Here is a 14,091-nt window from a genome sequence, read left to right as displayed (position 1 = left end):
AGCATTCATCCATAATTTAATTTGCTATCGGTCTGGCAGGATGGAAATTTTTTCTAGTTTATGTTCATCCCAGATTTATTTTTGTGATGTGATCTCTCAACCTCAAAGTCACGTCTTGCTTTTGGTCTTGCTAAATCAACAAGGTAAGTAAAGTAGCAATGCTCTGTATGCCATTATTGATAAATGTGAGACAGAGATTTGATTATCATACATTTTGGACGATGTACGTACAGGTATATTTTATTAAGAAAAGTCACTCACCACACCACACCACCATCTGGTTTCACGTCGGTGGAGAAAGAAAAAATGGGCAGAAAATTGAATCAAACTAGAATGATTTGTGCATTAAAAAGCTTGTCATTTTGGACAGGTGAAGAGTCCTGAAGAAACCACGACATCCTGCTTTTCTGGACTTTTGAAACAAGCAAACTTGACTTTATCTCTCCTGGATATTTCCAAAGATGACGATGATTTTGGTAATGATTCTATAATACCACTAGAAGACCGTCAACCGTGCTAAATGAGGTAACCTTTCCTACCCTGCGACCAAATTAGAGGGTGGCACCAACCAACCAACCACCTCCTTAAAGCGTCACTTCCTCTCAGCCAATCTTCCGAGAAGGGGAAGAAAAAGTAGCGACTTTTTCCTTAAACGGAGCTGACCAGGACTGCAATTAGTTGAACTTCTTCTTCTTCCGACAAGGAAGACCACCACTACTTACCTTTTTCAGTAGGATTTTAGTAACACATTCGAGAATTGCTCTTTTCCGCTCATTCATTTACTTATCTTACTTATTAGAGAAGATTTGGGATGAATGGAAGGACAAGGTGGTATTGCACACCTGTTTTTTTTACTGGGGAGAGGAAATGAGGAAATAATGGCACATTTTTTGACAGTGGATGGACAGTGTTTCATACTTATTGCGTTTCATGGATGAGATTATGATAGTAAAATGTATGTAAATTATGCCCATTTTTCTAAAAAGACAATGATAAGGTGAAAGATAAGTGAGGACATTGCTCAAATGGAGTGATTTGATTATCCACTCTTGAGTTCCCCAACCTTAAAAATATTCCTTTTCTCACTTTCCTCACTTAAAAAGATGTTGATTGTCGTATGTACATGAACTTTTAAAAATGATCAGTATTCTCCTTCCTGGTTTTTGTTTAAAATTCAGCCTTGTATTGGTGAGAAAATGAGGAAATAATGGTGGCGACCAGACCCGACGAGCCAGTCAATTATTGGAAAATATTGTGCATGTAACAAGTCCCTACCAAAGGGGATGAGAGTTCATGAACACTTCTCGGGTCGTCCTGATTGATTCACGCTACGGAAGAAAAATGGACCTTATTTAAAATTTTGTGGCGTTTACACTACATTATTGGATGGTCTGTCTAGCCTGTGTTTTCGTTTTGTGGTTTGGTTTGGTTTTCTCGTCAAATTTTGGTAATAATGTTGGCCCAGAATAATTTCAGAGTAAGTATAGTTCACCTGGTCTGGAAAATTTTAAACCATTTTCCAATACAAACAAAGATGCTTAATACAAAATATATTATGTTGTGTTGTTTAAGTGCTAACGAGGAAATGATGACTTGATACTTTTTCAGAGAGAACAATACCTAAATGGACTTTTGTGGTTAAGTTCGAGTTGGTGGATGGATGGATGGATGGGTAAGTGCTTATGTACAACAAAGAGAATGAAATTGATGATTTGGTAGGAAGGTTGCATGCATAGGAGAAAGAGATATGTATTGTATACTTGAATATGTGTATATATGAATTAAAGTGTTGAGCTAGTGTGTAATCGATTTTATTTATTATTTATTACTTGAGAAGGAGAGATGTTGTTAAAATTAGGGTTAAGAGAGGTACGAGATTTGCTATTATTACACATTTTGAGACGAGGTCTCCCCAGGTATTGGATTATGATCCAGTTTTGCATGAAATGAATGGACACATGCACATTATTGCATTATCAAAGATTTCTTAGCAGAAATCAAAACCCTAGAGTGTAAACACTTCATTTAGAATGGAATTCAAAGCTGCCAAACATTCTGAGTTTCAAAGTCACAGTATAAGGTCATAGAACGGTTACAACATGTTTAGGACATGCAAGTTTGCAAAAACCTCCAGTTTTCTTGTCTGTCAGCAATTATTTTGAAGCTGTGGAACTTCCAGAGCTTCAAAATCCATCAAGGACTAATTTTTTGTCCAATTAGAGCAGGAAAAGATCGTATGCCGTAGACTTGCATAGTAATGTATACTTATTGTGCGCACTTGTTACATACAGCAAATACTAAAATTGTGCATTTTTTAATAGGGGAAATGCGTTGTCCCAAAGGACCGACAAGGCCAAGAATTTATTCCTCCTTCTCTTCGAACGGCTTAAGAGGAAAGAATCATTTTGTCTAAAGCCGTTCGTACAAGTAAGTTACTGTTGCTTTGCTCAGATTTAACAACTTGGAGCTGAATTCGCTACAAAATCCAGTACTTATTGAAGCTATTCGGTATCGGACCATGAAACTGGAATGGAAGAAAGAAAACATTGTTCAAGCGGAAGGAGGTAATCTAAAATCGCCGACCAAAATTTGCAAAGTTGTAAAGGCTCCAGCTACTTATGAGGATGATGCCGATTTTTTTAACCCAAATCGACTCACCCGGTGACGGTACTCAGGAAATTTTTTTGAACATTCGAAAATTCATCGATTTTTTACGGCATTTTTTTTAGCAAAAATGTACAAAATTATACTAAAATTCGTTTTGGGATAACACTTGCAGGCAGGGTATTATATTATCAAGACGCCGTATTGCACTAATTTTACTGGTCTGGTCCTCTAAAGAGATGAGTAGGAGACCGATGATGATGATCTAAAATTTTACCCGGATTATGCAGTCCTCAGCACAGCGCTGTATCCCTTTAGGTACTTTATTTGACTCATTTTTTACTGAACCCTGAGCTAGGTCCTGTGCTTGATAAGTCTTTGATATATACAGATTTGTGGTCCAATTAGAGTAAGATAAGATTGTTCAGGAGAAAAAAATAATTTAAAATCGCCGACTTGTAAGTGCAAAGTTCAAAAGGCGCCAGTAACTTTGAGGATAATGTTGATTTTTTTACCCAAATCGACTCATCCCATGTCTGTACTGCGTCACCTACATTTTATTATGCATAGGGAGGAGAACACCGGCCAATAGAGTTACATAGTTATGAACACTTATTGTACGCCTTGTTACATATGACAAATACTAAAATTTGACAGTTTTTAACAGGAGAAATGCGTAGTTTACGCTGTCCGATGTTGTACAACGACAAGAATTTATTCCTCCTTCACCGCGAGCGTCACAGGGGAAAGCATGATTTTGTTTAAAGCCGTTCGTATATACAAATTAGTTACTGTTTTGCTCATGAAATCAGACTTCACAACTTGGAGCTGAATTCGTTACAAAATCCAGTACTTCTATTCGGTATCGGGTCATGAAACTGGAATGGAAATTAGAGCAAGAAAAGATTGCTCAGGCGGAAGGAAGTAACTTAAGATCGCCGACTAGAAAGTGCAAAGTTGAAAGGCGCCAGCTACCTATTAGGATGATGCCGATTTTTTTTATCCAAATCGACTCACCCGATGACGATTAATTTTGCAAACATTCAATTTTTTACGGCATTTTTTATGTAAAAAATTAAACTAAAATTTGTTTTGGGATAACACTTTAGGGTCGCCACCACTGATATTATAAAGACGCCTTATTGCACAAATTTTACTGCTCTTGTCCTCGAAAGAGATGAGTATGAGACGGACGACGATGATCCAAAATTTTACCTGGATTATGCAGTCCCCACCACAGCGCTGTATCACTTTAGGTACTTTACTTGACACATTTTCTACTGAACCCTAAGCTAGGTCTTGTGTTGATAAGCCTTTGATATATGCAGATTTGTGGTCCAATTAAGAGCAGGATAAGATTGCTCAGGCGTAAGCAAATAATTTAAAATCGCCGACCAGTAAGTGCAAAGTTGAAAAGACGCCAGCTACTTATGAAGATGATGCTGATTTTTTTTACCAAAATCGACTCACCCGATGAAGGTACTGCGTCATTTCTTGCATTTTCTTATTGTCCAAAGGGGGAGAACACCGGCCGGCCGGAGCCAGATGAACGTTTTCAGGACAATGTTTCGATTGTTCGTACGAACATTACGGATAGGTAGGTATATTCGAAAATTTATCGGAAATTTCTTTTCGTCTCTTGACGGTAATTTTTTTGTAACCAATATTATAAAAAATAAAATAAACTAGAACCCGCTTTCGAAGACACTTTTAAGAAAATGGAGACAGGTTCACCACCCCCACCGAAAATTACCAAAGACACTGATATTATCAAGACGCCGTATTGCAGTAATTTTACTGGTCTGGTCCCTGAAGAAGATGAGCATGAGACCGATGATGATGATCCCAAATTTTACCCGGATTATGCAGTCCCCAGCACAATCCCTTTAGGTACTTTACTTGACTCATTTTCTACTCAACCCTGAGCTAGGTCCTGTGCTTGATTATCCTTTGATACATACAGATTTGTGGTCCAACAGGATAAGATTGCCCAGGAGAAAAAAACAATAATTTGAAATCGCCGACCAGTAAGTGCAAAGTTGAAGGCGCCAGCTACTTATGAAGATGATGCTGATTTTTTTACCCAAACTCACCCGATGAAGATACTGCGTTACCTGCATTTTATTCCGGTAAGAACACCGGCCGGCCGGACCCCGATGGACGCTTTCAGGACAATTTTTCGAATGTCTCTGCGAAAATTACTGGATATGTATGTATATTCGAAAATTTCTCGCAAATTTGGGGAATTTTTTTGTAAAAAAGTACACAAAATCGAAGTAGACCCCGTTTTCGGGGGGGGAGAACACTTGGAAAATCCAGGTAGGGTGACCACCCCCACCGAAAATTACCAAAGACACTGATATTATCAAGACGCCGCCTTGTACTAATTTTACTGGTAAATTTTATCCTCTACCCTGAAGAAGATGAGTCTGAGACCGACGATGATGATGTAAAATTTTACCCGGATCATACAGTCCCCAGTATCCCTATAGGTATTAAACTTGAACTTATTTTCTACTGAACCTAGGTCCTGTGGTTGATAAGCCCTTGATATATACAGCTCTGTGGCCCTTCTGTCCGTCTATCCGTTCAAAGCACGATGGTCTTCGGTCTGCTGAAGCTCTGGAACATGATGGTGCAATGGGTTTGACATCGGTGACAATATTTTTGGGACCTTGTGACGCTGTCACTGTAACAATAGTTATTTGTTATGAAGTAAACTTACTTTATACACATAAAAAAGTGCGAAAGTTAGTTTGATAAAAATAGAGGATCAATTCATACCAAATTTTCTCGATATACTGTTGTCAATGGGGGAGCAAAGTCTTCATCACCTGAGTGAATATGCATAAATGAGACGCTGACGTGGTCACTCTCTGCTTCTCCGACGCAGTTCTACTATATAATCGTATGTATGTAATATAATAATAAAATCATGAAATTGTCTGGAAATAAGTTTTTGTTGGACTGCACTGGACACTAAATGGGATAAACACATTTGCCAATATTAATGGATGAGTACGTAATAATTCGTAACCTGACTTTTTGATACTTCGTGATCATTAAGACAAATAATATGCAAAATTATTAATTTACATAAATGAGGCATTTTATCATGCGCATGTCTCAAAACTTTAATCATACAATTTAACAAGATAGATCCCTAAAACGGGCGGCTTAGGTGAAGCGAAGGGAATTGCGATTAAAATACTTGCAATAGCAACGAACCATAGCAATATGCAATACCACCACGTGCGCAGTGGTACTTGCATTTATGAATATTGTGGTCATTTCTTATCCGATTTTGATGATCTCAAGGTTTATTGAAAGCTAAAAATATTTAGAAACTTTTTTTCCGAGTACATTTTTGATTTAGCCCTTCAAATTTTTCATAGGAAGCAATGTCACTTTCTGGAGGGTGTTTTTTGAGAATATCTCAGGAATGGGTAGGCTCACAACCGACCAGAGTTGGAATCCAAAAGTAGACCATCATAATTAACTCTCGGCACTTATTTCACAAAAATCGGTTAAGAAATGGTAAAGTAATGTGGTTTTGTCACTTTTGAACGTTGTAGTAAATGCATACTTAGGTGTTTTTTAATCATTAGATCACCATAGCTTCACCTAAGAAAAATAGTAAATTAGTAACACAATAACAGACGAGTTACAGGGAATAATTATTAATAATTTAAAAAAAATATATCATCCATTTTTGTCAACCAATGCGATATTGGTTTGCAATTAATAAATTAACAGTATTTCGGAATGGTGAAGATTAGCTGCATAAAATTTCCGTAAAGATTCTCACTTTCAGGATTGTGGACCCTGATGCTCTAAATGGTACTGCTTCTGTTTCCAGCAAAATATTGAAATGACAAACGCTACAAGAATACAAATCGTGCAAATCCCAACAAACCCAATAATCGCAGACTTGAATAAATTTGCTAAATGTTCTTCTCGCTCATCAAAGAATCTCTTAAAAATCTTATCATCATGATTATTGCTATTTTGTCCGCGTTTCTCAGCCTCATTCTCTTTTTGCGAGGATGATACCGTAGCGTCTGGTAGAATTATGGATTGCTGCTGATGATAAATATGAGGACAGTTTAGTTCGGACTCATCCTGCCCAAAATCTGTCCCACTCTTCTCGTCCGTTGGAGCGCAATGAATGACATTGTCGCAAAATAGGGATGACACGATACATTGTCGCCCAATTCCATCGGAAGAAATGGCATATTCGCAGGGCCGATAACGCGGATAACTAACTCCACTTCCCGTGTTGTTTCCGCGAGGCTGGAGAAAGTAGCAGTCATCTGAATGTAAAAAAAAATTATGTGAAATTAAAACAATTTTCGATACGTTTTTGTCCATTATTTATGCATTTTCGTCACCTCTGAAAGCAGTGAAGGAAATTCTGGCATAGGAATTTTCTAATTTTCCCGTCGTCACGTGGAGTAACGAGACACGGAGCGAATTTCTGGACGAGAGATAAGTCCTCGGACCTACGAGTGACGATGGCGAAAACGTTTTCTCATCAGGGTCAAAATTTCCACAAATTTTGGCACTTCGTTGATCAGCGCCATCCTGGAACTAGAGACATACATAAATTGAAATCAAATAATTAACCATCATTCATGAATAATTTCAACTTTATTTGTTATTATGCAATTAAGCTTTTATGTAATGACAAGCAAACTTGGATTCTGGCCAAACAAGTGTCAAATACTTGGCGTCGTCCTGTCAGTCGAAGATCTCGTGCCAAATTATTTTTTTCAATTTTCATACATAATTGAATACATAATATTTCTAATTTACTTACTTGGAGAAAGACGCCGCAGCTGAAGTCGTTCTTTGGTGGTATGTTGAGAAACTGGATGACAGCCATGACCCTATGAAATCGTGGCGATTGGACTAAAAATGTCTCATTTCGTGGCGTTTCATGAGATATGGGAAGTACTACCGAGTAGCTGGGGTAGCTTTCGAGGTATACAGTTTCTAAAATTATGATAATTACATATATTTTATGAAATTATAAGTTTCCAAATTGTATGCATACCATTTGACAAAGTTCCGGGTAGACAATGATGAACCGCAAGTGCAAATATCCACCAAACAATTTTGGCACTGCAGCTAAAGTGTAAATTCATGGTTAGAGGAGAAAGTCGCACTAATTAACACGCTGTTTAAGAAGAAAAACGCACATTGTGCTTTAATTAAGTGTCGTCAAAATAAATGGCTTGCCATCAACAGGCTAATGAAAACTTGAAAAATGACCCGATGATATAACTCAAGCATGGCCCAGTGCCAGAAATTCCGACAAATTCCTACAAATACGCGTAGTAGGTACGTCTTTGTTCACGCTAAAAACACAACTGGCTGACTGACTGAATAAAGGACAACAATTTAAAATTAACAGGATAAAAACATCAACAACATCAACATTGTAACATTTTACGCGTACCCACTTTTTATGGTAAAGCGTGCATGTGCAGCCTTGTATGTGCTTATGCCTGCATAAATTCGAAATGACCACGACCACGACCCACGAGAAATCAGGTTATTTGATGATGATAGAGTCTTCTTACTAATGGGAAAAACGAGTCCATCTCAAAAAATTATCTGACATAGGAGAAGTGCGTAGCCTAGATTTTATCGAATTCGATTTCTTCTGATAAATAAAAAAAGAGTGGACGCGTATTAGCCAAAGGAAGTTGAAACTTGAAAATCAGTGGCCGCGGAAGCCGTGACTGGGGACATTAAATTTGTAGGATGGGGAAGGGAGGGGTTATTATAACATAAGATGGGGACATCGAAGAACAACCGTGGGGACATTGTCCCTCTGTCCGCGGCCACTGCTTGAAATCGCGAAGCTTATATGGTGCAGACTTTAAACTTAAAAGAACCAAAACTCTCGTATTGTTGTCTTGTCTCGTTCTTTTATTGCGTATATTGTCACATCCCCCAGGCTTTCGAATCAGGTTTCCATTCCATTTGCATCTCTATCTCTCTCTCTCAATTACAAGAACCATCACCACCACCACCACTTTACTTACTCTTTTATACTTAACTACTACATACATAGATAAGTAGTTGCGATGCATGCATATTATTTTTTTCATACGAGATGAATTAGATCAACTATTTATTACTAGAGTTTATTATTATTATTATTATTCTTATTTATTACTATTATTTCAAAGATCATGGTTTTATTTTATGTATGTTTCGGGTGTTTGGTTTGGTATTGAATTTGAGAAGAGATCATGTTACGCTTGCTACATATTAAGATGTGTGTGTATGACTTTAAGTTGACCTGCATCATCTCGCTAGTAAAGAGTAATGTTTAATATCATTGTAAATAATCGTAGTAGTAGTAAAGTGACTTTCCATGTGTGTGTGTAAGTGAGTGAGTGAGTGATATTCATCGAGATATTTGATATCACGACACATCATACAAATATACGTCCCCCTAGTACGTTCTAGTAGTAATAAGTAATTAACTTAACTGCTACGATCATCGTATCGTAAATTCGTAAACTTGAACCTTGTAATAACTTTGGAATAATGGAATGGAAGAAGAAGAAAGTGGTGGTTGGGTTTCAACAAGTGTCAAGTTCTCGTGTTTAGTAGTACATTTCAGTGTAAATCTCATTCATTTGGTGAGAATGAATGAGATTTTAGTAGTGAGTAATTTCACTTTTGTTTTCCTTTACTTTTACTACCGCACACACCACACTTTTGTATCTATTGGAGTTTGAGTAATAGTATTTTTTATATAGTAGACAAATTGACGACGGTGAAGGTTTCAAAATTTGATAACCTTTGTAATTCAGGTCTTTTTTATTATTATTATTATATAACTTTCTCTCCTCGTAGCCTCCGTGTTTTACTTATTTAATTAAAAATTTTTAAAGCTGCGTACTACTCAAATTAACGTTACAGTAAAAGAGTAACGATATTTGAAAGTCTTGCGAGAAGATCTTATTGGCTTTGTCCTTGTGGGCCTTGTCCAGGTCGGGTTTTGTTAACGTTATTATGCGGTTGGGTGGAGGTAAAAGGTTTAGCGGGGAGGGGGGATGGGTAGAGGAAGTGGGAGAGGAGCCAGATCCTCGGCTGGTCCTGTAAGACAAGGAGAAGGATTATAATAAATGTACAATTAAAAATTAAATGAATAATTTTAGTGGTGAAAGTAGAAGTTGTTTTTATGTACCTCTTCCAAATATCAGGAATTCTAGGTCTCACTGAAATCAAATGAAATAATTAATGTGATGTAATATTATACTGTTTATATTTTTTTAGTAATTATTTTTACTTGAATCACTCGGAGGAGGGCAGGACATGGCGACCGGTGAACCGGAAGCGTGCAATTTATTTATGCAATTTGTTGTAGACGCGGATAGTGAGAGACCACCGTTCTTTTCACATGAGGTAGCTGTGTTGAGTGTAGTTGTTGTTACTGAAGTACTGCAATAAAGACATACAATAATTGTAATAAAGAATTATACGACGAATCTGATCCCGAACACAATTTATTTGTAATTACTATTTATCTTAAACAGCTAAATGCATCAATTGTACCTTATTCTGCGACATTCCTCTTCCAATTCTAAATGCAGGTCACAAAGTTCCTCGGAAAACTGTGTGTTAACCCACGCTTGGCACATCTTTGATTTCTTTTTCGTCAGTGTAATCTTAGGTCTGGAATAAAGTTCTATTTTCATGTCTCCCGTGACATGGATGGGATTGTCCAACACGAGTTTATTGCTGCAGTGCCGGCTGCGTTGATTTAGGAGGGTAAAGGGTGAGGTGCTATACACTTTGGCGTTATTGGTTATCGTGATGTACAGTTCGGTTAAGAGGTCTGCGTGAATTCAGAATAATCAGCAAATTAGTACTTCCACACGTAAATATCAGTGTCAAATGATCAGTCTTTGACCTACCGTTCGATGTCATGGTTTCTAGAAGGGTTCCTTTCACCTGGACGTGCGTAAGCATCAGCCTAAGTCGACAAAGGATAGTTTTAAAGTTGTAAAGTTTTTTAAAGTATTGATCGATTAGTGGTTATCACTAAGCCCACTCACCCATCAAAATTTCCCAAGCACCCGTTACTATCACTGTTTCGATGCTGATGTCCACCCTGAGTTCTCTGCTTTCTCAAATCTTCGTAATACTGGACATACCTAATTTGCATGAAAATCAAATTGAAATTAAAATCATTCGCTACACATGTTTCATATTATTCGTTTGCTATTATCCATTAAACTTGACCGTACCGTTGCTGACTGGGTATGGTGACCCCTTTGCGATCATGCGTTCTCTCTTGAGCATAATATTTCAGAGCTTCCCTCGCCGTAGAAAACTTGCCGCAGTGAAGCAAGTAACAGCAAATCATTACACCGGTACGACCCTAAACAAGTTTCAATTATTAACAACAATCTTCCAGACTATAATTAACTTCTAGTCAATCCTTTAAAAAATATGTACTAACCTTCCCCGCTTTACAATGTACGACAGCAACATTATGAGGATTCTGGCGCAACCATTCATCCACATCATTGCAGAAATCAGGAATAATCTGCAGCTGAGGAGGATTATGGTCCTGCAAAGAAAGAAAATCAATGATATGAACTCGTTTCAATTAATAATTTAGTATGAAACTAAAGACTCGTAAATCTGATAACTTACCACAAAGGGATAATGTGCTACCGTGCCGGATTTGAACTTTGAAGTGTTGTACGTTCGTTCTAAATCACAAATGAAAACATTCATTAAACCCGTTGCACTTTCACTTTAGCAAAATCCATCCGATAACCACACCTCTTTAATAGCACTCACATACCTTCACACAAGTTATATATCTTATAATGTCCGGGATGTTTAGATTCCAAAAATTTGTTAACATCATCAATATTGTTGCGGTAAAGACCTTCAATTTTATCTCCAGGATAGCCCATTGCTGTTTTATTATAAAAAAGTCAAAATTAGCCAAACTAACCCTCAAAACACTTCATAATAAACCATCTTTCACATCCCGGCATTCATTTCAAGCCTTTAAAACTCATACCGACTTACCAATCACGTTTGGGAGAATATCTGAAGAAGAGAAAGTACGAAAATCATGTTACTTTCTGAATAATAAAAAACCTTCCCTGTTACAAACTTACAAGTGAGATCAAGATCAAATCCGTCCTGTTTAAATCTTCTCCTTTGTTTAGACACTAAACCTTTTATTATATTTGAGGACATTTTATTGAATAATTTATAAACCGCTGTGCTGAATGGAGCTATTTTGGAAACGTGAATTGTAACACTAATTATTTCACGGGTTTAATAACTTGACTTAATTATGCTCCAGGAGGACGAGAAGGGGGACAGAAAGTGTGGGGGGAAGAGAGTGGTGAGCAGGTTATCGGGATTAATTATTTTACAACTAACTATACACTATTTAAAACTTTAAAATGTTTGTCTTCTTGATTTTGTGTGTAAAGTGAAAGCAGTATTTATTTTGGGGCTTAAAACAGTTGAGAAATTAGCAGTTGAGATGGCGTTGGGCTGATCCCGGTGTGGATTTCGTGTTGCTATGCACTTTTCTAGTGCTTCACGAGAACAGAATTTGGGTGGAATCAAGTCAGGCAAGGTGAGGTTTTTTTCTTATATAACAAGAATAAGATGATGATGGTGGTGGTAAGGAGGATGATGAGCACGGTGATGAATAGAGATAAGATAAGCAAGAAATGGTTGGTCAAAGTTTTTTGGGTGAGGGAGGAGATCGTGTCACGATAAGAGAGATTTTGGTGCAATTGTCTGAAAAAATTTGCATATTGCATAAGCGTTTTGGCAAGATTTCATTTCATATATATTTTGTGGCGAAGTTTAATATTATGTAATACGTACAGTTATAGTAAGCTCTCGTTTTTTTCATGAATTTTTACGGGTTCTCTAAATAATTTGGAAATAATTTTAAAGTGAAAGTTGGGCTGGGGAAAGTTAAATTATTGAGCAGTTTCTTTTTTGGTATGAATTATTAAACACCGGGAATTCTATGAAATTAAAACTGAATTATTAAAGAGTTAACATTTTTTCAATGTAAGTAATTGCTAATTAATTTATAATTTGTGTGTAGAACACTACGTAGTAATTAATAGTTAACTAAAGTTTGCATCACTTTCTTTACACTTTTGCTGTAGCACTAGGCAAGATTTTTTAGTATAATGTACTACGCGAATTTGCATGGCATGCAAGTTTAGGCTTTTACAATTAACGGTCCAACATTGTCTCCAGTGACTTCGTTGTGTTGATTATGGCTTCCGTCGCACATTGGAAACTTTTTCGAACGCCAGCATCGACAGTAGACAGCTTTCTTTCCGTCGCATTTCTGAATATCTTCAATATCTGCGGTATCCACGATTTTGGAAGATTGCTTGTTAACGTTGAGATTAACTTTTGTACTGGGCCGAAGTTCCTCGTTGGACCGATAAGCCCTCGCGAGGTAGTAGGTCGGAAGAGCTAGTAGAGTAATAATGGGGGTCATCTGAATCCATTCGGACGCTATATATAATAAGTAGTTTAATTATTGTACAAAATTATCACATTGAAATGAATGAAAAAAATCATATTAATTGATTACATACGTGATAGTTTAAATATCCCTGTGAATGAGCTTGGCACCGGCAAGGATCTCAAGTAATTAGGAAGTGTTTCTTTTATCAGGTGAGATAGTGCTTCCATTTTTGGTTGAGTTGCGAATTCCGACACGACAGGTGACAATGTATTACTGAAAATAAGTGCATTTTTATTAAATAAACCATATGTCATTGCATGCGTAACAGCTAAAATAACGACTCAATCAATAGGTTAAAATTTGAAAACATTTCTATGAAATAATACATTTAATACATGAAATAAATACATGAAATAAATGTAAAATCAGCCGTGCCGTATTTTTTCGAATTAAAATATTACGAAATTACTTGATCCATTGAATTTTAAATTGACCAGAAAATATTAAATTAAAGTTTAATTAATTATTAAACTCTCGCTTTATAAAAATACGTTTCAAATAATTTGAATCAAATTCAAGATAAGTAAGATGATGTGACATGTAAACTGCAAAATTGGGAAGTATTTTTCTTTACTTGGAAATTTAAAAAGAAAAACTTACAACTAAATAGCTGATTTGTTTAAAACAAATTGTTTTACTTACTAAAAAACTGTTGTCTGTAACTCACGCACTCTTCTCTTGCTACAAATTGCGTAATACTTGTGTAAATCACTCAAAATATGAATGAATCGCACTCCCCTTAACTGCTGTTAACTTTAATTAAACCCTGTTTGTCTCGTGGTGGTCGAGAATTGATAATGTTTAATTAAATAAATAAATGAACAAATCATCATTCTCCGATCTGATCCTAAATCCAGCGAAGGTTTTTTTAACGGGATCCTCACTTCACCCAAGTTTGAATTGCACAATAGAGAGAAACTGTATTT

General features: G+C 36.7%; 3 protein-coding genes and 1 long non-coding RNA gene across 8 annotated transcripts; 1 reads left to right on the top strand and 3 right to left on the bottom strand.

Moving 5' to 3' along the window:
* The first annotated feature begins 1,003 nt into the window (after nt 1–1,003).
* LOC118434288 lies at nt 1,004–5,556 on the top strand. 4 transcript variants are annotated; one of them, XR_004833905.1, is made up of 8 exons: nt 1,004–1,672; nt 2,322–2,427; nt 2,502–2,922; nt 2,996–3,860; nt 3,933–4,201; nt 4,294–4,494; nt 4,568–5,096; nt 5,165–5,556. It is a non-coding gene; the product is annotated as an uncharacterized LOC118434288 (long non-coding RNA). The 4 variants fall into 4 exon arrangements; XR_004833904.1 differs by lacking the exon at nt 1,004–1,672 and having other exon boundaries at nt 1,827–2,427; nt 2,502–2,667; nt 2,780–2,922; XR_004833906.1 differs by lacking the exon at nt 1,004–1,672 and having other exon boundaries at nt 1,827–2,427; nt 4,584–5,096.
* Nucleotides 5,557–5,712: 156 nt separating this feature from the next.
* On the bottom strand, nt 5,713–8,400 carry LOC110844666. The gene is made up of 4 exons (XM_022090930.2): nt 7,661–8,400; nt 7,424–7,599; nt 6,996–7,194; nt 5,713–6,917 (listed from the first exon to the last, which is right to left on the bottom strand). Exons 1-4 carry the CDS (start codon nt 7,749–7,751, stop codon nt 6,415–6,417), a joined length of 969 nt encoding a protein of 322 aa, XP_021946622.1. The 5' UTR covers nt 7,752–8,400; the 3' UTR covers nt 5,713–6,414.
* Nucleotides 8,401–8,523: 123 nt separating this feature from the next.
* Nucleotides 8,524–12,146, bottom strand: LOC110842984 (phosphatidylinositol 3,4,5-trisphosphate 3-phosphatase and dual-specificity protein phosphatase PTEN). The gene is made up of 12 exons (XM_022088879.2): nt 11,769–12,146; nt 11,677–11,697; nt 11,444–11,560; nt 11,290–11,348; nt 11,093–11,203; nt 10,878–11,011; nt 10,686–10,784; nt 10,545–10,603; nt 10,183–10,465; nt 9,917–10,068; nt 9,815–9,845; nt 8,524–9,723 (listed from the first exon to the last, which is right to left on the bottom strand). The coding sequence occupies exons 1-12, from the start codon at nt 11,848–11,850 to the stop codon at nt 9,513–9,515; spliced, it is 1,359 nt and encodes a 452-aa protein (XP_021944571.1). The 5' UTR covers nt 11,851–12,146; the 3' UTR covers nt 8,524–9,512.
* A 290-nt stretch (nt 12,147–12,436) lies between these two features.
* LOC110844089 (CDGSH iron-sulfur domain-containing protein 2) lies at nt 12,437–14,013 on the bottom strand. Of its 2 annotated transcripts, none has more exons than XM_022090205.1 (3): nt 13,808–14,013; nt 13,236–13,378; nt 12,437–13,152 (listed from the first exon to the last, which is right to left on the bottom strand). In XM_022090205.1, exons 2-3 carry the CDS (start codon nt 13,330–13,332, stop codon nt 12,848–12,850), a joined length of 402 nt encoding a protein of 133 aa, XP_021945897.1. In that variant the 5' UTR covers nt 13,333–13,378; nt 13,808–14,013; the 3' UTR covers nt 12,437–12,847. The 2 variants fall into 2 exon arrangements, with proteins under 2 accessions (XP_021945897.1, XP_021945898.1); XM_022090206.2 differs by lacking the exon at nt 13,808–14,013 and adding an exon at nt 13,766–13,783.
* Between the last annotated feature and the right edge of the window lie 78 nt (nt 14,014–14,091).

Source organism: Folsomia candida, unplaced genomic scaffold (genome assembly GCF_002217175.1).
Source record: "Folsomia candida strain VU population unplaced genomic scaffold, ASM221717v1 Fcan01_Sc002, whole genome shotgun sequence".
In the NCBI taxonomy this organism is placed as follows: Eukaryota; Metazoa; Arthropoda; class Collembola; order Entomobryomorpha; family Isotomidae; genus Folsomia; species Folsomia candida.
This window is presented reverse-complemented; position numbering and strand designations above follow the sequence as displayed.

Coding starts and splice junctions, on each gene's coding strand:
- LOC110844666 (XM_022090930.2), bottom strand. CDS start 7,751: ATGAATTTACACTTTAGCTGCAGTGCCAAAATTGTTTGGTGGATATTT. Junction 7,600..7,660: donor ACCCGGAACTTTGTCAAATG/GTATGCATACAA, acceptor TCATAATTTTAG/AAACTGTATACCTCGAAAGC. Junction 6,918..6,995: donor TTCCTTCACTGCTTTCAGAG/GTGACGAAAATG, acceptor TTTTACATTCAG/ATGACTGCTACTTTCTCCAG.
- LOC110842984 (XM_022088879.2), bottom strand. CDS start 11,850: ATGTCCTCAAATATAATAAAAGGTTTAGTGTCTAAACAAAGGAGAAGA. Junction 11,698..11,768: donor ATTTGATCTTGATCTCACTT/GTAAGTTTGTAA, acceptor TCTCTTCTTCAG/ATATTCTCCCAAACGTGATT. Junction 11,349..11,443: donor GATATATAACTTGTGTGAAG/GTATGTGAGTGC, acceptor TTTGTGATTTAG/AACGAACGTACAACACTTCA.
- LOC110844089 (XM_022090205.1), bottom strand. CDS start 13,332: ATGGAAGCACTATCTCACCTGATAAAAGAAACACTTCCTAATTACTTG. Junction 13,153..13,235: donor AGGGATATTTAAACTATCAC/GTATGTAATCAA, acceptor TATTATATATAG/CGTCCGAATGGATTCAGATG.